At 42.6% G+C, this 23,443-nt stretch overlaps 1 protein-coding gene across 2 annotated transcripts in view; it reads right to left on the bottom strand.

The window, feature by feature from the left end:
- The window catches only part of EBAG9 (estrogen receptor binding site associated antigen 9), a 43,564-nt gene extending 27,645 nt beyond the window's left edge, over positions 1 to 15,919 (bottom strand). The window contains exons 1-5 of one of the 2 annotated variants that reach the window (XM_056522604.1): positions 15,746 to 15,919; positions 13,076 to 13,146; positions 8,493 to 8,591; positions 2,401 to 2,479; positions 352 to 486 (exon numbers count right to left, since the gene is read on the bottom strand). In XM_056522604.1, the coding sequence (XP_056378579.1) occupies positions 352 to 486; positions 2,401 to 2,479; positions 8,493 to 8,575 (297 nt within the window). In that variant the 5' untranslated portion in view covers positions 8,576 to 8,591; positions 13,076 to 13,146; positions 15,746 to 15,919. Of the gene's footprint in view, positions 1 to 351; positions 487 to 2,400; positions 2,480 to 8,492; positions 8,592 to 8,879; positions 9,034 to 13,075; positions 13,147 to 15,745 lie in introns of those variants that run through there. The other variant, XM_056522606.1, reaches the window with a different exon arrangement.
- Positions 15,920 to 23,443: the final 7,524 nt, after the last annotated feature.

Raw genomic sequence — 23,443 nt, 5'->3', positions numbered from 1 at the left:
TATTCGTACATATAGATCATGTCAGTACATCTATCCGCTGCTTTTGCAGTATTCACTATGGTATTTGCCTGTTGCTTCAAACAAGTAAAATGAGTAAATGTGGGTGAGTTATGGAGGTTACCTTGAAGAAACTATTGGACTGTGGTGGAGGCAGCAGGTCACCTCACACCCTACTCCACTGTTTCACAACCAGGGTGCCTCAAGTTGTTGCAAAACTACAACTCCCAGCATGCCCGGACAGCCTTCGGCTGTCCAGGCATACTAGGAGTTGTAGTTTTGCAGCAGCTGGAGGCACCCTGGTTGGGAAACACTGCCCCACTCAATAGATCACACTGTGGTGCATGCACTGACCTTCTGTGTCTTCCTAATGGTCGGCGTCATGTCTTTAAAGAAGTCGAGTTCATCTTGCTCCACAGAATTCCCATTTCCACCTTCAACCTTCACACTCGTGGGGACCTCATCATCCCAAGAACTCCACTCCTCCACCTAGATAACAATCACGAGGATTAGCAAGTGCCGGGTCCATATTTAGAACCAACAAACATACTCCGCAATATTCAAGGTTCTGGTCATACCAAAGAATAGTTTTAAAAGAATTAAAGGGGTTATCCAGGAAAAAAAAAAAAGTTTTATATATCAACTGTCTCCAGAAAGTTAAAGATTTGTAAACTACTTCTATTAAAAAATAATCTTAATTATTTCAGTACTTATGAGCTGCTGAAGTTGAGTTGTTCTTTTCTAAGTGCTCTCTGATGACACCTGTCTTGGGAACTGACCAGAGTAGAAGCAAATCCCCATAGCAAACCTCTTCTACTCTGTGCAGTTCCCAAGACAGACAGATGTGTCAGCAGAGAGCACTTTTGCCAGACAGAAAAGAACAACTCAACTTCAGCGGCTCATAATTATTGGAAGGATTAAGATATTAAGATTTTTTTTTAATAGAAGTAATTTACCAATCTGCTTAACTTTCTGGAGCCAGTTGATTATATAAAGTTTTTTCCTGGAATACCCCTTTAGCACATACCATATTATTCTATGGGGAAGGGATAAAACTTGAGTGGTCCACTATAAGTCAGTGAAGGGGGGGGGGGGAAACTCTTATGGATCCTATAGAACTGCGTGCTTCTAGCTGTTGCAAAACTACAACGCCCAGCATGCTAGGACAACTAAAGGCTATCTGGGCATGCTAGGAGATTTAGTTTTGCATCAGCTGATGGTACACTGGCTGGGAAACCCTGTTCTATAGCAAAAGCAGCCATGACTCCAGGGTAAACAGATCTTCCACTATAGAGTGGATGGTTATAACCTGTTGGGTTACCCAGCTGTTGCAATTGTGATGTAAGAGACTTTATTTTGTATTCTATTAGCATGATGTGCCTGACGTGCCGGTCAGGGTACCATATTCTCCTTATTCTCGGTTTTATTTTGTCTTTTATTCTGTTGCTTATGCACATCACAATAAACTCCGTTAAAAAAAAAAAAAATTGGGAAACGATAAAGTTCTATTTGTGCCATTTGGGTGGTAGAAATAAGCTGGCATTGACAAAAGGTGTATTTTTTGTTTTTAATAAAAAGAATAAATAAAGTTCTGCCCCCTAGTGGTTGTAGCAGTCAGGAAGATTATTTTTAGGAATAAACGGGTCATCGTAGCCCGAATATGTGTTATCAGGAAACAATAGGCATGCATTGTCACTCCTATAACTCGCCGTGGTTAAAAGGTTTGTACAATCATAGGTACAAGAAAAAAATAAACTTTATACAGGAGAAGTGTCAGATCGCTGTGCGTACGACTGCTGGGATTCCCTGCAATGAGACATTAATTCCATGTCTACTGGATAAGAGTTAAAGGGGTACTCCACCCCAAGACATCTTATCCGCTATCCAAAAGGATAGGGGGATAAGATGTCTGATCGCGGGGGTCCTGCTACTGAGGACCCCTGAAATCTCTCCAGCAGCACCCACCTGTCATCACCTGATGATTAACATTGCAGAGGCCGGAGGATCGTGATGTCATGGCCCCGCCCCCTTGTGATATCACGCCCCGCCCCTTCAATGCAAGTCTATGGGAGGAGGAGTGACTGCCGCTACGCCCCCTCACATAGACTTGCATTGAGGGGACGGGGCATGACGTCAGGAGGGGGCGGAAGCGTGATGTCACGATACTCCGGCCCCTGCATAGTTAATCATCAGGCACGGAGCGATCTTCGCTCCGTGCAGCTGACGACAAGTGGATGCTGCAGGAGAGATTGAGGGGGTCCCCAGCGGCGCGACCCCCACGATCCAAAATCTTATTCCCTATTCTTTGGATAGGAAATAAGATGTCTAGGGATGGAGCACCCTTTAAGTGTTAAAACAGGAGTACCCCTTTAAAAGACATGTACATGGGAAATGGTGACTGACCTGCTTAGGAACAGAGGAATAATCTACAGTTGTTGGTAAAGTGATCTGGTCACCGCTTAACTTTCTACCACGTCCGGATCTGTAAAAGGATGAAGGAGGGAAAAAAACAAAGTGGTTATATATGCAGGTAACTAAACATGTTCATCAATTGATAAGTTCTGCCATCAAAAAATACGTATAAAAAAAAAGGACTGCACATCAGTTCATGCTATGTACGTTGTATTCCTGAACCCCACACCCCCAGTGCTCACATGATTTATGTATCTACCTGTACACACCAGTGCATGCTTTCATGACAGTGTAACCAGTTATGTGCCTAACACAGTGCTACCCAACCAGGGTGCCTCCTGCTGTTGCAAAACTACAAGTTCCAGCATGCCCGGACAGCCGTTGGCTGTCCGGGCATGGGACTTGTAGTTTAGCAACAGCTGGAGGCACCCTGGTTGGGAAACACTGGCTGAAAACATTGGCACTCTTATTACCAGGAGAAGCTGCAGGTGGCAGAACATTTCTCTTGTGTCTTCCACTGGAGAAGTTGCTCAGTGCAGATTTACATAAAACAAGAGCGACCATATACATGACCGGGCTGCAAAGCAGGAGCAGCTCTAAACAATGGATCTTTGTTTAAAGGTAAAAAAAAAAAAAAAAAAAAAAAAAAAAATTATGTTTACAAGTAGGACACCGCACAGTTCATATGCCCCATTAGGATATCCGGTCAAAGGAATGTCCTACTGCGACACCCCCTGTAAAGGGTTACTGTCACTATAATAAAAGACATCTAGTCCATCAAATTGTAGGCGACAGACTCCACAGACTTATAATGGAGCCTGTCAAATGCAATGTGACGGACTGAGGAAAGAACCAGGGAGTGAAGCGTGCTACTGAGATCTATGAGGGTGTCAGCACAGAGACACTGACCAATCAAAACTAAGGAAGTTTATTAATCTATAATATAAATTTTAATCTATCAAAAGGTAAAGGTGTCCAAGGTCACAATACTCTGGCCCCTGCATCATTAATCATCAGGCACGGAGCGATCTTCTAACTCCCTTTTGGACCTCTGGTATCCTCTTCAATACCAAGAATAAAAGTGGGACAGCTCCAATTTTCTTGTTCACAAACAGCAAAAATATCTTTTAAAAGGGGTACTCTGGTGGAAAACTTTTTTCTTTTTTTTTTAATCAACTGGTGCCAGAAAGTTAAGCAGATTTATAAATTACTTCTAGTAAAAAAATCTTTACCCTTCCAGTACTTATTAGCGGCTGTATGCTACAGAGGAAATTCTTTTCTCTTTTAAATTTTTTTTTTTTATCTTATCCACAGTGCTCTCTGCTGACACCTGATGCCAGTACCAGGAACTGCCCAGAGCAGGAGAAAGGTGTCAGCAGAGAGTACTGCGGACAAGACAAAAAATTTCAAAAAGAAAAGAATTTCCTCTGTAGCATACAGCCGCTAATAAGTACTTGAAGGATTAAGATTTTTAAATAGGAGTCATTTACAAATCTGTTTAACTTCCCGGCACCAGTTTAAAAAAAAAAAAGAAAAAAAAAAAAAAAAAAAAAGAAGTTTTTCACCGGAGTACCCCTTTAACGACAATGGACGTAAATGTACGTCATGGTGACGTGGTACTTTACGCACCATGACGTACATTTACACGCCGACATGATCGCGAGCACCGGAGCGGTGCTCGCGTCATGCCCGGCAGGTCCCAGCTGCTATCAGCAGACAGGGACCCGCCGTAATGGCGGATGTCCGCGATCGCGCGGATGTCCACCATTAACCCCTCCGATGCCGTGATCAACATAGATTGCGGCATTGCAGTACTTTGCACGGATGATCGGATCGCCCGCAGCGCTGCCGTGGGGATCCAATCATCCAGCATGGCGGCCGGAGGTCCCCTCACCTTGCTCCGGCCATCTCCCAGGTCTTCTGCTCTGGTCTGAGATCGAGCAGAAGATGACCAATAATACTGAGCAGTGCTATGTCCTATACATAGCACTGCACAGTATTAGCAATCAACTGATTGCAATGAATAATCCCCTATGGGGACATAAAAAGTGTAAAAAAAAAAAAAGAAAAGTAAAAAAAAAATGTCAAAGTAAAAAAATGAAAAATCCCCTCCCCCAATAAAAAAGTTAAAAAAAAATAAATCAGTTTTTCCCACTTTACCCCCAAAAAAGCATAAAAAATTAATTAACACACATATTTGGTATCGCCGCGTGCGTAAAAGCAGTGCTGTGGAGTCGGAGAGTCTGAGGAAATTTTGGGTATCTGGAGTCGGAGTCGGCAAACAATGCACCGACTACGACTAAATTTTGATTGGAATTTAAAAAAGCAAGTTTAAATGTCCCAATTCACAAAAAGTTATAATTAATGACTTCTCTACTGTAAGAATAAAGACCAATGAATGCAGTGCCTCACGTAACCACAAAACGAACACGTTAAGTGACCGTGAAGAAGCATGCTTTTCATGTGCTTCCCTATATGGCACACAACGCACAATTAGGAGCGCAATACTTCTACTTTCCATAGTGTTGTGTTCTGCTGTTACAGGGAACCCATGGGTAACCTGGCCTCTTACTGATAAGGGATTAAGGAAATATGTTTTTTGCAGGACTAGAGACACTTGTATAAGTGAAGGGAATGGAGGGTCAATAGTTAAAGACTGAAGCTGTAAACCATTGGAAAAACTGCTGCCATTCAGCTAAGGCTATAAAAACTTGTAAACTCCGATTGATAGCTTAAACTTTAAACATGACTATGGGATTCTACTAGGGAAATCATGTTTTATAATAAATGCCCCTTTCTGGATCCTCCCACTGCCCTATCTTCAGCAGCAGATCAGCAGCTTATGCCCAACTACCTCTCTCTGCTAGAAGAGCTTAGAAGAACTTGGTGGAACAGCTTCTTGGATTCAAATGTAAGTGTTTAGATTTATTTTAAAACCTGCATGCCTGTGTAATGAAGAATTGTGTGTCTTGAAGGGTTCTTTGTCCTGATCAGCTGATGAAAGTGCCGAGTCAGCAGAGCTGCCAGCACAGACACTGATTGGTTGATGGGAGGGTGTGTGCAGTCTCTGTGTGTCTGCTACTATCCAGCCACTTTATTAATAATATTAATTTAAAAAAATTAAAAAAAATGTTTTCATTGTCTTTTGCTTTAACTGTTCAATACAGTAGACTGTTGGCTTCCCAGCCAGTAGTCCTGAGGTAATGACAGGTATGTTGCCTTTCTTTCCTTCAAGGAAGGTCTAAAATACATTCACATATTAATACAGAGGAGTCAGAAGTACAAAAAACTGAGGAGTCGGAACATTTATCTACCGACTTCACAGCCCTGCGTAAAAGTCTGAACCATTAAAATATATTGTTAATCATCCCATACGGTGAAGGGCGTAAACGTAAAAAATAAAAAAATAAAAAGTCCAAAATTGCTGCTTTTGTCACATTTTATTCAAAAAAAAAATAATATTAATAAAAGTAAAAGCTAAACAAGAGTGATACTGATAAAAAACTACAGATCATGGCGCAAAAAATGAGCCCTCATATCGCCCCATATACAGAAAAATTATAGGTAGTTATAGAAAAATTTAAGTTATAGGTAGTCAAAATAGGGCAATTTCAAACATACTAATTTTGTTAAAATGGTTTGAGATTTTTTTTTAAGCGGTGCAATTATAGAAAAGAATATAATCATGCATATCATTTGAATCTTATTGACCCACAGAATAAAGAAAACATGTCATTTTTACCGGAAAGTGTACAGCGTGAAAACAAAACCTGCCAAAATTTGCTAAATTGCGGTTTTCTTTTCAATTTTCCCTCAAATAATATTTGTTTGGTTGCGCTGTACATTTTATAGTAAAAGTAGTAATGTCATTACAAAGTACAATTGGTGACGCAAAAAACAAGCCCTCATATGGGTCTGTGGATGGAAATATAAGAGAGTTATGATTTTTAGAAGGCGAGGAGGGAAAAACGAAAATGCAAAAATAAAATTGGTCTGTTCCTTAAGGGGTTAATGGTCTATTCACAAGTTAAGTATTCTGCACAGATTTCATGCGCATGATTTTCAACTGCAGATTTCTATGTTAACTGAACACAGCTTGAAATCCTGCGCATCAAATCTGCGCAGAATACTATACATGCAAATAGACCCTAAAAGGGGTATTCTAGGGCTGGGCGGTATACAGATTCATACCGAATACCGAAATTTTTGGGCTGCACGATATGAATTTTTCCCATACCGCAATACCGGTTGGGCCCCTCCCCCTTGGGAATGTATTATCAGCGCAGCGCTGCGCTGTCCCCATCGGGGGACTAATTTGTTACCCGCCAGCTCCCCCCCCACCACCACCAAATCATGTTACCCGCCAGCGCTGTTCTGTTCCCCCCCCACCAAATCACGTTACCCGCCAGCGCTGTTCTGCCCCCCCCCCCCCCCAATTAATTATCAGCCCAGCGGGGTACTACTCACATATGTCACCCGCAAGCACTGCCCTCCTCCTCTTTGTTGGGGGCCGCCGGCGATGGAACTCACTGTACGCCAGTGATCTCCAACCTGCGGACCTCCAGATGTTCCAAAACTACAACTCCCAGCATGCCCGCAACAGCTGGTGGTCCACAGGTTTGAGACCACTGCTGTACGCTGTATCCCTATGCCCGGGCTGCAAAAGATAAAGAAAATAAACTTTATCTCGCCTACGTCGGCCACACACTGGGGACGGGAACGTCGGACAGCTGTCAGCCTATCACTGGCCGCAGCGATGTCCCGCCCCGGCCAGTCATAGGCTGAGCCCACTGTCATGTAAGGAGCTCTGGCCAGCTTCTTACCTGACAGTGCGTTTAACCTATCACTGGCCAGGGCGGGACATCGCTCTGGCTGGTGATAGGCTGACGGCTGTCAGACGTTCCCGTCCCCAGCGTGTGGTCGACGTAGGTAAGTTTAAGTTTATTTTCTTTATCTTTTGCAGCCACGGGCATAGGGATACAGCAGTGGTCTCAAACCTGCAGACCTCCAGCTGTTGCAAAACTACAACTCCCAGAATGCCCGGACAGCCGTTGGCTGTCCGGGCATGCTGGGAGTTGTAATTTTGGAAAATCTGGGAGGTCCGCAGGTTGGAGATCACTGGAGTACAGTATAGAGTCCCATCACCGGCGGCCCCCAACAAAGAGGAGGAGGGCAGTGCTTGCGGGTGACATATGTGAGTAGTACCCTGCTGGGCTGATAATTGGGGGGGGGGGGGGTGGGGGGAGCAGAACAGCACTGGCGGGTAACATGATTTGGTGGTGGGGTGGAGCGAAAGAAATACCGTTATATACCGTGGAACATAAAAAGTTACAAAAATACCGTGATACACATATTTGGTCAAACCACCCAGCTCTAGGGTTTTCAATGAAGAAATGTTTTTCTCATGTCAACTGGCTCCAGAAAGTAAATCAGATTTGTAAATTACTTCTATAAAAAAAAAATTAAAAAAAATAAAAAAATTTACTTAATCCTACCAGTACTTATCAGCTGCTGAAGTTGAGTTATTTTCTGTCTGACCACAGTGCTCTCTGCTGACACCTCTGTCCATCTCAGGAACTGTCCAGGGTAGCAGCAAATCCCCATAGCAAACCTCTCTTGCTCTGGACAGTTCCTGAGACAGACATAGGTGTCAGCAGGGAGCACTGTGGTTATACATAAAAGAACTCAACTTCAGCAGCTGATAAGTACTGGTAGGATTAATATATATTTTTTTTTTATAGAAGTAATTTACAAATCTGTAACTTTCTGGAGCCAGCAAAGAAAAAAGAAACTTTTTTCCATGGAATACCCCTTTAAAACAAAAGGCTTTTAGGGGGTTAGCCAGGTAAATAAAATAAAAACACTTTTCTTCCAGAAACAGCACCACACCTGCGCATAGTTCACTTGTGGTATTGCAGCTTGCTGCCACTGAAATGAATGGGGCCGCGTTGAGGACAGATGTGGTGCTGTTTATAGAAGAAAGCCACTATGTTAGAATTATAAATTCTGTCCACAGTATATTAGGAAGTAGATTAAACTCTCTTCAAAACTAATACATAGAAAAGGTCTTTTTTACGTTATACCTGCATATTAATCTCTTGAAGAAGGTGAGAAGGGAAGCAAGGCAAGTGCAAATCTTAAAGAGGCGGAACTGTGTGACAGCCATCCCGAGAGCTCTTCACCTAAAAAAGTCAAACACACACAATGTAAGATTATAGACACAATGGGGGAGACGCATCAAAACCTGTGGAGAGGCAACGTTACCCAGTGTCCCAAGCAACCAATCAGATCGCTTCTTTCATTCTTAACAAGGCCTGTGAAAAAAGAAAGAAGCGATCTGATTGGTTGCTATGGGCAACTGGTCAACTATGCCTCTCCACAGGTCTTGATAAATCTCCCCCAATATCCATACATCTTAGTACAAGGGTCGTCCATAAACAGCAATTCCTAGAAAGGGGACATTAATTTACTTGTGGAAATGCAATATGTTGGGACAGATCTCCTCAGTAGAGGTGGCTGAAGAGGTAATCGCTGCTCGTCCTCAACCAGTCGGGGCCTGAACACTCAAACTCCAACCAAATTGTCCAAAATCACCAATATCGTCCAACCTTCACTTAGGGGGGAGATTTATCAAAACCTGTGCAGAGTAAAACTTGCCCAGTTGCCCATAGCAACCAATCAGATCGCTTCTTTCATTTTTCACAGGCCTTCATAAAAATGAAAGAAGCAAGCTGATTGGTTGCTATGGGCAACTGGGCAAGTTTTCCTCTGCACAGGTTTTGATAAATCTCCCCCTTAATGTTTAAAAAGGGATATTCTGGTGGAAATTTTTCTCAATTTATTTATTTATTTATTTATTTTTTAAATCAACTGGTGCCAGAAAGTTAAGCAGATTAGTAAATTACTTCTATTAAAAAATCTTAATTCATCCAGTACTTAGCTGCTGTATAAGGGTGGGTTCACACTTCGTTTTGTCCCATACGGGAGCGCATACGGCAGGAGGGAGCTAAAAGCTTGCGCTCCCGTATGTAACCGTATGCGCTCCCGTATGCCATTCACTTCAATGAGCCGACCGGAGTGAAACGTTCGGTCCGGTCGGCTCATTTTTGCGCCGTATGCGCTTTTACAACCGGACCTAAAACCGTGGTTGACCACGGTTTTAGGTCCGGTTGTAAAAGCGCATACGGCGCAAAAATGAGCCGACCGGACCGAACGTTTCACTCCGGTCGGCTCATTGAAGTGAATGGCATACGGGAGCGCATACGGTCACATACGGGAGCGCGAGGTTTTAGCTCCCTCCTGCCGTATGCGCTCCCGTATGGGACAAAACGTAGTGTGAACCCAGCCTAATACAGAGGAAGCACTTCTTTTTGAATCTCCTTTCTGCTTGACCACAGTGCTCTTTGCTGACACCTCTGTCCATTTTAGGGACTGTCCAGAGCAGGATAGGTTTGCGATGGGGATTTGCTCCTACTCTGGACAGTTCCCGACATGGACAGAGGTGTCAGCAGAGAGCACTGTGGTCAGACAAAGGAAATTCAAAAAGAAAATAACTTCCTGTGGATCATACAGCAGCTGAAAAGTACTGGAAGGATTAAAACATTTTTTAATAGAAGTAATTTACAAATCTGTTTAACTTTCTGGCACCAGTTGATTTAAAAAAAAAAAAAAAGTTTTCCAGTGGAGTACACCTTTAAAGGAACACTTTGCCGACCAGCACCTAACTCAGGAATTCATCAGACCAGTGTTTCCCAAGAAGGGTGCCTCCAGCTGTTACAAAACTACAACTCCCAGCATGCCCGGACAGCCAACAGCATGCTGGGAGTTGTAGTTTTGCAACAGTTGGAGGCACCCTGCTTGGGAAAAAATGACATATGCAAAGGGCTGACTTCAGAAACTTGGTATTAAAGGGGTACTCCGGCGGAAAACATTTAAATCAACTGGTGCCAGAAAGTTAAACAGATTTGTAAATTACTCCTATCTCTACCCTTCCAGTAGTTTTTAGCAGCTGTATGCTACAGAGCAAATTCTTTTCTTTTTTAATTTCTTTTTTGTCTTGTCCACAGTGCTCTCTGCTGACACCTGATGCCCATATCAAGAACTGTCCAGAGCAGGAGAAAATCCCCAATGCAAACCTATACTGTTCTGGACAGTTCCTGATATGGGCATCAGGTGTCAGCAGAGAGCACTGTGGACAAGACAAAAAAGAAATTCAAAAAGAAAAGAATTTCCTCTATAGTATACAGCTGCTAAAAAGTAATGGAAGGGTAAAGATTTTTTTTAATAGAAGTCATTTACAAGTGTTTTCCACCGGAGTACCCCTTTAAGGAATTGCACAAAATTTCCCACAAGCAATAAGGGTTCTGCAACTGATTGTAATATAATATCTGCTCATCTAGGGGTCAGCAATGTGAAGCATTGTTCATGTCATCCCTCCCCCACACATACACATAGAATAGAGCATTTTGTCCAGTGTGACCTTCCAGGCGCCCTCAGGCCTTCACCAAAGACAGCACCCACAGGACTAACAATACTCATCCTATTCCTTTACCCTATGGTCATGGGGTGTTCGCTCAACCATGTCCTCCTACAGGTAATCAGAACACACTTTTGGTCAAAGATCTATAAAGTGCTTTGTTGTGGGGGTATCCCCTATCCCCACCTGAATGTCCAAATATGATGCACCATTGAGTTTTGCTTATAAATGCAACTTTATCTTGCAAAACATACATTACTTCAGTGATAAGTAGAGCAAACTTACAGTAAATTCGATTCGTCACGAACTTCTCGGCTCAGCAGTTGATGACTTTTCCTGCGTAAATTAGTTCAGCTTTCAGGTGCTCCGGTGGGTTGGAAAAGGTGGATACATTCCTAGGAAAGAGTCTCCTAGGACTGTATCCACCTTTTCCAGCCCACCGGAGCACCGGAAAGCTGAACTAATTTATGCAGGAAAAGTTATCAACTGCCGAGCCGAGAAGTTTGCGACGAATCGAATTTACCATAAGTTCGCTCATCTCTAGTGATAAGATACCAATTCTTGTGAAAAGACAAAAAAAAAAAAAAAAAGCTTATTAATTCATTAGCGGCAATTTTCATAGTTCCAATATGATTGCACAACTGGGTTACCGAAGAGCCAGATAAACTTATTTGCACTTTGCAAATGCAATTATATTCATATTGGGACTATGAAAATTGCACCAATAAGCTATTGAACTTGTTTAAAAGGGTACTCCGGTGAAAAACTTTTTTTTTAATCAACTGGTGTCAGAAAGTTAAACAGATTTGTAAATTACTGCTATTAAAAAAATCTTTATCCTTCCAGTACTTTTTAGCAGCTGTATATTATTGCAGAGAAAGTGCTTTTGTTTTTGGATTTCTTTTTTTTTCTGTCCACAGTGCTCTCTGCTGACACATCTGTCTGTATCAGGAACTGTCCAGAGCAGAATAGGTTTGCTATGGAAATTTGCTCCTGTTCTGGACAGTTCCTGATATGGACAGGTGTCAGCAGAGAGCACTGAACAGAAAAAAAAAAAATAAGAAATCCAAAAAGAAAATTTCTCTTTCTCTGTATTACATAGCAGCTAATAAGTACTGGATGGATAAAGCTGTTTTAATAGCAGTACCGTATTTTTCGTCCTATAGGACGCACCGGCGTATAAGACGCACCCAATTTATAGGTGCAAAATCTAAAAAATAACGATTTTGAACCCAATAGTGGTCTTCAACCTGCGGACCTCCAGATGTTGCAAAACTACAACTCCCAGCATGCCCCGACAGCCGTTGGCTGTCCGGGCATGCTGGGAGTTGTAGTTTTGCAACATCTGGAGGTCCGCAGATTGAAGACCACTGCATAGGAGGTAATACTCACGTGTCCCCACAGCTCTGGACCCGTCACCGCTGCCCTGGATGTCGCTCCATCGCTGTCGCCGTGTCACCATCGCTCCCGAACATCTCTGCTGCCGGCCGGGTATCCTCGCTCTCCGTCGCCGCCATCACGTCGTTACGCACGCCGACACACATACGCGACGACATGATGACGAGGAAGGAGAGCGCCGGCCATACAGGGGATCCCTGTACGGAGAAGACACCGAGGAGGCAGGTAAGGTCCCTCCCGGTGTCCTGTAAGCACTAACCCGGCTATTCAGTCGGGCTGTTCGGGACCGCCGCGGTGAAATCGCGGCGGTCCCGAACAGCCCGACTGAACAGCCAGGTTAGTGTCACCTTCCCTTCAGACGCGGCGGTCAGCTTTGATCGCCGTGTCTGAAGGGTTAATACAGGGCATCACCGCTATTGGTGATGTCCTGTATTAGCCGCGGGTCCCAGCCGTTGATGGCCGCAGGGACCGCCGCGATAGGGGTGTATTCGCCGCGTAAGACGCACCGACTTTTTCCCCCTTAGTTTTGGGGAGGAAAAAGTGCGTCTTATACGGCGAAAAATACGGTAATTTACAAATATGTTTAAATTTATGGTCCCAGTTGATTAAATTAAAAAAAGGGTTTCCACCAGAGTACCCCTTTAAATCTCTTTGCACAAGAATTGGGTGTTTATCACTGATGTGATGTATGTTTTGCATGAAAATACAAAATACAAGATAAACTTGGATTTATAGGCAAAACTCAGTGGTGCCACCTATTATTGTCTATTGTTGCTCCTACAGGTTACCTACCTATGAGCTGCGGCTCCTTTAAGCTTCATTCAAAGGTCTGAGCAGATCGTAGATACCGGCTCACTGCGTCACTGGAAACACAAGAAAACATCATAAATACAAGAAGAAAACGGCCTGGTCTTAGGAGCAAAAATCTTCATTATTTTTTAAATACTTTATTACTTATCAGACCTCACAAGACGTCCAGGTGGGTAAGAATTTAAAAGGATAGGGAATAAGATGTGATTGCGGGGGGTCCGGTCGCTGGTACTAGACCGGAATGCTGGCTTTGGTGATGTCATGCCACGCCCCCTCCATTCATGTCTAATAAATATATTTTTTTATTATTTATTTATAATAATTTTAAAATGAAAAAAAAATTATTATATATATAAAATTTAATTTTTTTTTGGTTCAGAACGCCGGGGTACTGGCCTGGAGACAAACATCTTATCCCATATTCTTAGGATAGATGTCTAGGGACAGAGTACCCCTTTAAGTAAATTGTTGTAAGGTTGTATCTAAGTGGTATAAATCCCTGCATAAAATCTTTTTATACAACCCCACTAAGAGCGAGTTCACACTACAGAATATCAACGCAAAATGTCCTGTGCTAAATTCCACCTTAATTAGACTTCCATTGATTTTTATGGGTTTTCCGTTACTTATGAGGATCCGAACACCGGCAGAAATGAATGTTAATTCTTCTGGTGGAATGTGTAAGGAAAATAACATTAAGTCACTCTGCTAAACCACATGGAAAAATAAACATTTCTGCTCCATTTTCTCATGGCAAAGAAGGGGGATTTCAGTGGGGAGAATTATGCGAAATTCTCGTTTAATGCCGTAATACATGTAAGTGTAAACATACCCCAACTAAGACACCTATCAGAGTCCTGGAAGAACGTGGCGCCTTAATCCATACCTGGTTGTCTTGTTCTCTTCTACTTTGTGAGTTTTACTACTTTTAGATCTGTAATTCTGTATCCAAAACAAAATATCCCCCCCCCAAAGCCACGTTACCAGCTTGTTTCCAAACTGGGGCCACCAGCGATCTTCAGAAGTGGCTGGATGTGCATAAACTCAATTCATTCTCTATAGGAGCTGCTGAAGGCAAAGGTTGTACTCTACTGTATTCAGCAGCTCCACAGAACAGTGTTTATCACCCAGGGTGCCTCCAGCTGTTGCAAAACTAAATTCCCAGCATGCACGGACAGCCAAAGGCCTGTTAGGAGTGGTTTTGCATCTGGAGACACCCTGGGTGGTAAACAATGAAACAGATAATGAATGGGATGGCAGTGCACATATGTAATGCTCCATTCATAAAAGATAAATATATTTATAATTATTATAAATAAAAAATAAAAAAAACACACACAAAATATTATATATATATATATATATATATATGTGTGTTTTATTTTCTTAATTTATAATTATAAATTAATATATATATTTTTTTCAATTTATAATTATTATAAATGAAAAAAATATTATATAACTAAAAATACATTTTCCGGTTTATTTTCAACTTTATTTGCCAAAGGCTGCAATAGGCAAGTATCAAGCAAAAACAGTTATGAACACGCACTTGCCTATTGCAGCCTTTGACAAATTAAGTTCAAAATAAACCCCAAAAAAATTATATATATATATATATATATATATATATATATATTTTTTTTTTTACTACAATTTTTTTAAATAATATTCATTTTAAATATATTTTTATATCTAGATTCTTCTTTAATATGACTAATGCATATTAAAAAAAATATGAACCTATATTTCAAAACAAAAACTATTTCAAAAGATATAAAAAAATATTTTTTAATTTATAAAAAAAAATACTATATATATATATATATATATATATATATATATATATATATATATATCTCTATATCTATCTCTCCCATAGCAACCAGTTAGCTTTTATAATATTTTAAAAGGCCTACAAAAAAAAAATCTGATTGGTTGCTATGGGTAACGGCAGTACTGTTGCACTGCACAGGTTTTGATAAATCCCCCATGTATAGGGCCTAAGGACTGAATGTCACAACCTGCAATCCTCCAGCTGTTGCAAAACTACAACTCTCAGCAAGCCCAAACAGCTAACAGCTGTCCAGGCATGCTGGGAGTTGTAGTGTTGTTACCGCTATAGACACGCTCGTTGGGAAACACTGACCTTAAAGGGGTCAAGTGCTATAAATAAGACTGGAGAAAAGGTTGCCTATAGGAAGCAGATGACAGCACTACAGATCCCAGCATTGCACCTGCAGGACTACAGATCCCAGCACACCAAGATGAATAGTGACTTCAATGCGGCCAGTACTACAGCTTTTCCAGGAACGGATAAACATGACAACCAGCTGTCAGTGTTTCCAAACCAGGGTGCCTCCAGCTGTTGCAAAACTACAACTCCCAGCATGGCCGGACAGCCAAAGGCTGTCCGGCCATGCTGGGAGTTGTAGTTTTGCAACAACTGCAGGCACCCTGGTTGCAGAACACTGTTACATCATGTAAAGCTGTGTTCCCCATGCATGCTGGGAGTTGTAGTTTTTCAAGAGCAGTGGAGCCACATTATTGGGGGGATACTACTGCATAGAATCCCTACAGATGACCTGGACTCCCCATTACAGCACCATCTCCCCCTTACAATAAGAACTCCCCACATTACCCACAATGCACCTGGACTGGACGGACTCCCAGGTCAGCGTGCGCCCGGCCCCGGGTGTGGAGCGCCCATCAGGCTGCAGCATGCGAGGCGAGGTCCCAGCATACACGGGCAAGGAAAGCAAGCACTCCTCTTCCTCCACTCTGCAGAGAGGCTGCCCGGGATGACGGCGACGTAGCACGCGTCCTAAACGTCATCACGCTGCTGCGAGCTGACGTCACGTGATTAAAGGTACGGCAGCGGCGCGCTCTGGGACTTGTAGGAAAGTCGAATGTCTAGAAACTACATTTCCCAGCATTCCCGTGTACCGCCTGTATGTGACGTGTTATTAGGAGCAGTGCAGGATCCCCGGGGGCTGTTTATTGAATTAACCCTTCATGGACACAGACAGTTTTCATTTTTGTGTTTACATTTTTTTCCTCCTCGCTTTCCAAGAGACATAACTCATTTATTTCTCCGTCCACAGACCCATATGAGGGCTTGTTTTTTGCGCGACCAGTTGTACTTTGTGATGACACCTTTAACCCAGCCATTTTACACTTTAGGACCCGGCCATTTTTTGCACTTCTGACCACTGTCACTTTAAACATTAATAACTCTGGGATGCTTTTACTTATCATTCTGATTCCGAGATCGTTTTTCCGTGACATATTCTACTTTAACATAGTGGTAAAATTTTGTGGTAACTTGCATCCTTTCTTGGTGAAAAATCCCAAAATTTGATGAAAATTTTGCATTTTTCTAACATTGAAGCTCTCTGCTTGTAAGGAAAATGGATATTCAAAATTCAATTTTTTTAATTCACATATACAATATGTCTACTTTATGTTTGCATCATAAAATTGACGTGTTTTTACTTTGGGAAGACACCAGAGGGCTTCAAAGTTCAGCAGCAATTTTCGAATTTTTCACAAAATTTTCAAACTCACAATTTTTCAGGGACCAGTTCAGGTTTGAAGTGGATTTGAAGGGTCTTCATCTTAGAAATACCCCACAAATGACCCCATTATAAAAACTACACCCCCCAAAGTATTCAAAATGACATTCAGTCAGTGTTTTAACTCTTTAGGTGTTTCACAGGAATAGCAGCAAAGTGAAGGAGAAAATTCACAATCTTCATTTTTTACACTTGCATGTTCTTGTAGACCCAATTTTTTAATTTTTGCAAGGGGTAAAAGGAGAAAATGTATACTTATGTCTGTAGCCCAATTTCTCTCGAGTAAGCACATACCTCATATGTCTATGTAAAGTGTTCGGCGGGCGCAGTAGAGGGCTCAGAAGCGAAGGAGCGACAAGGGGATTTTGGAGAGTACGTTTTTCTGAAATGGTTTTTTGGGGGCATGTTGCATTTAGGAAGCCCCTATGGTACCAGAACAGCAAAACAAAAAATCACATGCATACCATTTTGGAAACTAGACCCCTTGAGGAATGTAACAAGGAATAAAGTGAGCCTTAATACCCCACAGGTGTTTCACGACTTTTGCATATGTAAAAAATAAAAATAAAAATCACTAAAATGTGTGTTTCCCCCCAAATTTCACATTTTTACTAGGGTTAATAGCAGAAAATACCCCCCAAAATTTGTAACCCCATCTCTTCTGAGTATGGAGGTACCCCATTATTTGACCTGAAGAGCACTACGGGCGAACTACAATGCTCAGAAGAGAAGGAGTCATATTTGGCTTTTTGAGAGCAAATTTTGCTCGGGGGCATGTCGCATTTAGAAAGCCCCTATGGTGCCAGGACAGCAAAATAACCCCCACATAGCATACCATTTTGGAAACTAGACCCCTTGAGGAACGTAACAAGGGGTACAGTGAGCATTTACCCCCCACTGGTGTCTGTCAGATCTTTGGAACAGTGGGCTGTACGAAATTTTTAATTTGCACAGCCCACTGTTCCAAAGATCTGTCAGACACCAGTGGGGTGTAAATTCTCACTGCACCCCTCATTACATTCCGTGAGGGGTGTAGTTTCCGAAATGGGGTCACATGTGTTTTTTTTTTTTTTGCGTTTGTCAAAACCGCTGTAACAATCAGCCACCCCTGTGCAAATCACCTCAAATGTACATGGTGCACTCTCCCTTCTGGGCCTTGTTGTGCGCCCCCAGAGCACTTTGCACCCACATATGGGGTATCTCCGTAGTCGGGAGAAATTGCATTACAAATTTTGGGGGGCTTTTTTCCCTTTTACCTCTTGTCAAAATGAAAAGTATAGGGCAACACCAGCATGTTAGTGTAAAAAAATGTTTTACACCAACATGCTGGTGTAGACCCCAACTTTACCTTTTCATAAGGGGTTAAAGGAGAAAAAGCCCCCCAAAATTTGTTAGGCTTTTTCTCCCAAGTACGGCGATACCCCATATGTGACCCTAAACTGTTGCCTTGAAATATGACAGGGCTCCAAAGTGATAGCGCCATGCGCATTTGAGGCCTGAATTAGGGATTTGCACAGGGGTGGACATAGGGGTATTCTACGCCAGTGATTCCAAAACAGGGTGCCTCCAGCTGTTGCAAAACTCCCAGCATGCTTGGACAGTCAACGGCTGTCCGGCAATACTGGGAGTTGTTGTTTTGCAACAGCTGGAGGCTCCATTTTGGAAACAGTGGCGTACCAGACGTTTTTTATCGGGGAGGGGGGCTGTGTAGGGGTATGTGTATATGTAGTGTTTTTTACTTTTTATTTTGTGTTAGTGTAGTGTAGTGTTTTTAGGGTACAGTCACACGGACGGGGGATTACAGCGAGTTTCCCGCTGCGAGTTTGAGCTGCTGCGCAAAATTTGCTGCATCGCAAACTTGCAGCCTGATACTCACTGTAAGCCCCCTGCCCATGTGAATGCACCCTGTACATTCACAGGGGGGGGACCTCCAGCTGTTGCAAAACTACAACTCCCAGCATGCACAGTCTATCAGTACATGCTGGTAGTTATAGTTTTGCAACAGCTGGAGGCACACGGGTTGGGAAACACTGAGTTAGGAAACAGACAATGTTTCCCAACCAGTGTGCCTCCAGTTGTTGCAAAACCACAACTCCCAAACATTCTCAGGCATGCTGGGAGTAGTAGTTCGGCAACATCTTTAGAGCCAGATGTTGCCGAACTACAACTCCCAGCATGCTTGGAGTTGTAGTTTTGCAACATCTGGAGGACTACAGTTTGCAGACCACTAATACAGTGGTTCCCAATCTGTGCCCTTCCAGATGTTGCAAAACTACAACTCCCAGTATTCCAAAACTGTCCAGGCATGCTGGGAGTTGTAGTTCTGCAACATCTGAAGGGCCAGATGTTACAGAACTACAACTCCCAGCATGCCTGGACAGTAAGGGCATGCTGAGGATGTGTAGTTTTGCAACATCTGGAAGGGCACAGTGGTCCCAAAACTGTGGACCTCCAGATGTTGCAAAACTGCAACTCCCAGCATGCCCAGACGCCAAGGGCTGTCTGGGCATGCTGGGAGTTGTAGTATACAGGGTCCCATTACAGCAATGCATGTCTCTTTACGGCGACGTGCATTGCTGTAAAGGGCCCAACAGCGGCTGAAGAGGAACTCACCTGTCGCCGCCGCCGCCGTCTTCATAGCCGGGATCCGGGTCTTCAGGGACGAGGTAAGTACCGGGGCCGGGCCCCAGCACTCCCCCGTCCCCCGCCGCGTCCTCCGGTCTTCCTCCCGTCCTCTCCGGACTTCCAGGGGCCGGGCAGGGCGGGGGGAAGTAACCTCGGCGTTTGCCCTGGATGCCTGCAGAAGCATTTCAGCAGGCATCCGGTTCCGATCTCTGCCCGTTGCGCGGCAGAGACCGGAAAACGCCAGGACGTACGGGGACGTCCTGGGTCCTTAAAGTTTAAAATTTACGAGGAAACAAATATATATATATATATATATATATATATATATATATATATATATATATTATACAGTGGGAAACAAATTATGCAACTATTAGGGTTTTTTGTTGTTACGCTGTGCACTTTTCGGTAATATTTTCTTTATTCTGTGGTTCAATACGATTAAGGGATTAATTAACAATATATTTTTATAATTTGGACATTTCTGCACGTGGCGATACCACATATGTTTATTTTTATTTTTATTTACACTGCTTTTTTTTATTTTTATGGGAAAAGGGGGGTGATTCAAACTTTTATTAGTGAAGGGGTTAAATGATCTTCATTGATTTTTTTTTCACTTTTTTTTTGCAATGTTAAAGCTCCCATAGGGACCTATAACACTGCACACACTGATTTTTTACATTGAATCAATGGTTTCTCATAGGAAACCATTGATCAATGATTCTGCCGCTTGACTGCTCATGCCTGGATCTCAGGCACTGAGCAGTCATTCGGCAATTGGACACCAGGAGGCAGGTAGGGACCCTCCTCGTGTCTTACAGCTGTTCGGGATGCCACAATTTCACCGCGGCGGTCCTGAACAGCCTCCTGAGCTAACGGCAATGTTTTACTTTCACTTAAGACGCGGCATTCAACTTTGCGGCGTTCAACTGATCGCTGTGCCGCATGCTATTAGCCACGGGTCCCAGCCATTGCAAGGTGCCGGGCCCGACCCGCTATGGCCCCACGTTATAGAACAGGAGCAGACTCAGGACGTACAGGTACGCCCTGAGTCCTTAAGGGGTTAAGGACCAAGGACTTCCTGTACGCCCATGGTAAATTTCGGTCCCTGCCACGCGGGGATAGATATCAGCAGTCACCCCGTGCAAATGCCCAGGGGGGTCCTGAGACCCCCCCCCTCCCCCCATGTCGGCGATCAACGCAAATTTCCGGGGAATTCACACCGGCGATTTGCGGTGATTCTGGATCATACGGGTCTCCGGTGACCCGGAAAATAAGGGGTATTGGGGTTGTTAATTTTTCATTTGCACAGCCCACTGTTCCAAAGATTTTTTTTTACGCTGTACAATTTACAGTAAAAATGGCATGTTTTCTTGCGTCAATAGAATTAAAGGGGTACTCCGGTGGAAAACTTTTTTTTTTAAATGAACTGATGCCAGAAAGTTAAACAGATTTGTATATTTCTTCTATTAAAAAAAAATTATGTTTGAATTTCTTTTTTGTCTTGTCCACAGTGCTCTCTGCTGACACCTCTGTCCGTGTCAGGAACTGTCCAGAGCAGCATAGGTTTGCTATGGGGAGTTTCTCCTGCTCTGGACAGTTCCTGATACAGGCATCAGGTGTCAGCAGAGAGCACTGTGGACAAGACAAAAATAAATTCAAAAAGAAAAGAATTTCCTCTGTAACATACAGCTGCTAAAAAGTACTGGAAGGGTAAAGATTGTTTAATAGAAGTCATTTACAAATCTGTTTAACTTTTTGGCACCAGTTGATTTAAAAAAAAAAATGTTTTCCACCGGAGTACCCCTTTAAAATTATTTCCATGATTATATACTTTGCTATTATTGTACTACTTTTAAAAAATCTCAAACTTTTTTCACCTATTTTGACCACATATAACTTTCTCATTTTTCCGTATACGGGGCTGTATGAGGTCTCTCACACCTTCCTTTTATGCTCTTTAGTGTGCATGAGCTTGTATTGCTGCATCTTGCATCTTTCAAGATGCTATATCCACCCCATCTATCTCTAATATTTCCACTGATTTGCTGTCATGTATAGAGAGTTACTGTCTAAAAGGCTATCGCCTGCCTCCCCAACATTTTGCCAGTGAACTGGCTTTGTCAAGGATTCACCAGGCTAATGGATATTTGACCATATGCTCGTTTATTTAAAGCTTTTTACTATGATGTCACTTCCGGTTCTGTTTTCCGCCGTCGCTGTGAATTCAACCAATCTGTGATTAAGGCGTCATGATTCTCTATGGTCACGTGAGTAAATACTATCACATGACTATCAATCATGTGGTCTCGCACTTGTTCCTGTTTCAGTCATGTGAGCACCTTGTTTTCTCGCGATATGGGTCTTGTGTCTTTACATAGTTACATAGTTAGTACGGTCGAAAAAAGACATATGTCCATCAAGTTCAACCAGGGAATTAAGGGGTAGGGGTGTGGCGCGATATTGGGGAAGGGATGGGATTTTATATTTCTTCATAAGCATTAATGTTATTTTGTTCCATGAATGTATCTAATCCTGTTTTAAAGCTGTTAATTGTTCCTGCTGTGACCAGTTCCTGAGGTAGACCGTTCCATAAATTCACAGTCCTCACGGTAAAGTCTTTATCCTCTTACTAATTGCTTCTGCGCATGTCTTGGGACTTAGACGTCCTGGTCTCTTCTCCTGCACCATGTGCATGCTCCGGGACTTAGACTCATTGCGGAATTTAGGTTATCTGTATTTCCACAATGGGTATTAATCCATAACGTCTTTACCGATGCAATCTGTCAGAATCTTCTTCTAGAGGCCAGAGTTCCTGTTGGTTTTAGTATGCTTCCTATTTATGCTGTTTGTAATTGATTATTATTTGCTACCAGTATCTTGTTTGTTATTCATTAATTATTGCCAGTGTCTTATCTGTTGTTCCATTCCAAGTTCCCTAGGGTCCTTTTATTGTCTAGAATTACTTTATTCTTGTTCTTAGTTCTTCTGTTTCCACGTTTTGACTATTTTTATTATTTTTTATATTTTTAATTGGGATTTATTGTCATGATGTGAAGCTAGACCCCTAGACAAGACAGAAATCATGTGGTGTTTGTCTTCCAGGAGGGTGGGTGCTAGTCTCAGTGAGGGCTTTGCACAGAAACAAGGTGGATCTGATAATGACGTCTTTCTCTCACTCCCTGCATGTAAGTGACAGCTGAAAGAGGGAAACTGCTCTATATAGATAATGAATGATATTTAGACCAATAAACAGGTTGGTGAGAGGGAAAGGATGGGCTATGGTTTTAGCAAACTCTTCCTTTGTACCATTCCATACTATGAACACGTCATCGAGGTATCGATGCAACAACTTGCTATGTCAAGTATAGGGATTTCTAGACATAAAAATAAATTAGCAAGAAAGATATAAAGATAGCAAGAAAAACATTAACATAAGTGCATTATATAGGTGTGTCCATGGCCATTGCGTGTAGCTGCCTCTACTATTGGCCTTTGTAGCGTAAAGTGTTGTTGGTCAAAATGAAACAGAGAGCTTCCATCACAAATCCTACAAAATAGGAGATTTTCTTGAGAAAGAGACAAATTGACCAACGGCCTGTACACCCACATCATGAGGGATACGTGTATACAGTGAAAAGTGTCCTGTCACACTAAATCTTTCATAGCGGAATAAGTGTCCTAATGAACGATGGAATATCAGGAAGTAATGGGGAATACCATCTTATTCCACCTCAGTCACTGATCCAATCCACTCAACCATCAGCCGATGGGGGGTAGATTTTTAGTAATATAGACCAGTTTGCAGGTTTGGGATTTTAAGGAATTTTTGGGATTTGCTGGTTTGGGATTTTGAAGCGTGAAGCATTACAACATGGCTCTTTTCACAGGATAGAGAATAAGTGTCTGATCCAAGGGAGGGGGGACAATCAGCCACCCCACCCAAAAAAAATAAACTCATGCACAGTGCCCTGGCTCTCCTTGTGCATGGTACAGCCCCCCCCCCCCCCCCCCACCAACCTCCATGCATTTCTATGTGAGAGGTGAAAATACAGCGGTCCAGGTTTTAGTTTTATTTATTTTTTGGCACACTCGTCATTTCTAGTACTTCAAAACCATCTGGTTTCCCCCAACATAGTGCTGCATC

The sequence above is a fragment of the Hyla sarda genome, chromosome 5, assembly GCF_029499605.1.
Source record: "Hyla sarda isolate aHylSar1 chromosome 5, aHylSar1.hap1, whole genome shotgun sequence".
Taxonomy (NCBI): domain Eukaryota; kingdom Metazoa; phylum Chordata; class Amphibia; order Anura; family Hylidae; genus Hyla; species Hyla sarda.
This window is presented reverse-complemented; position numbering and strand designations above follow the sequence as displayed.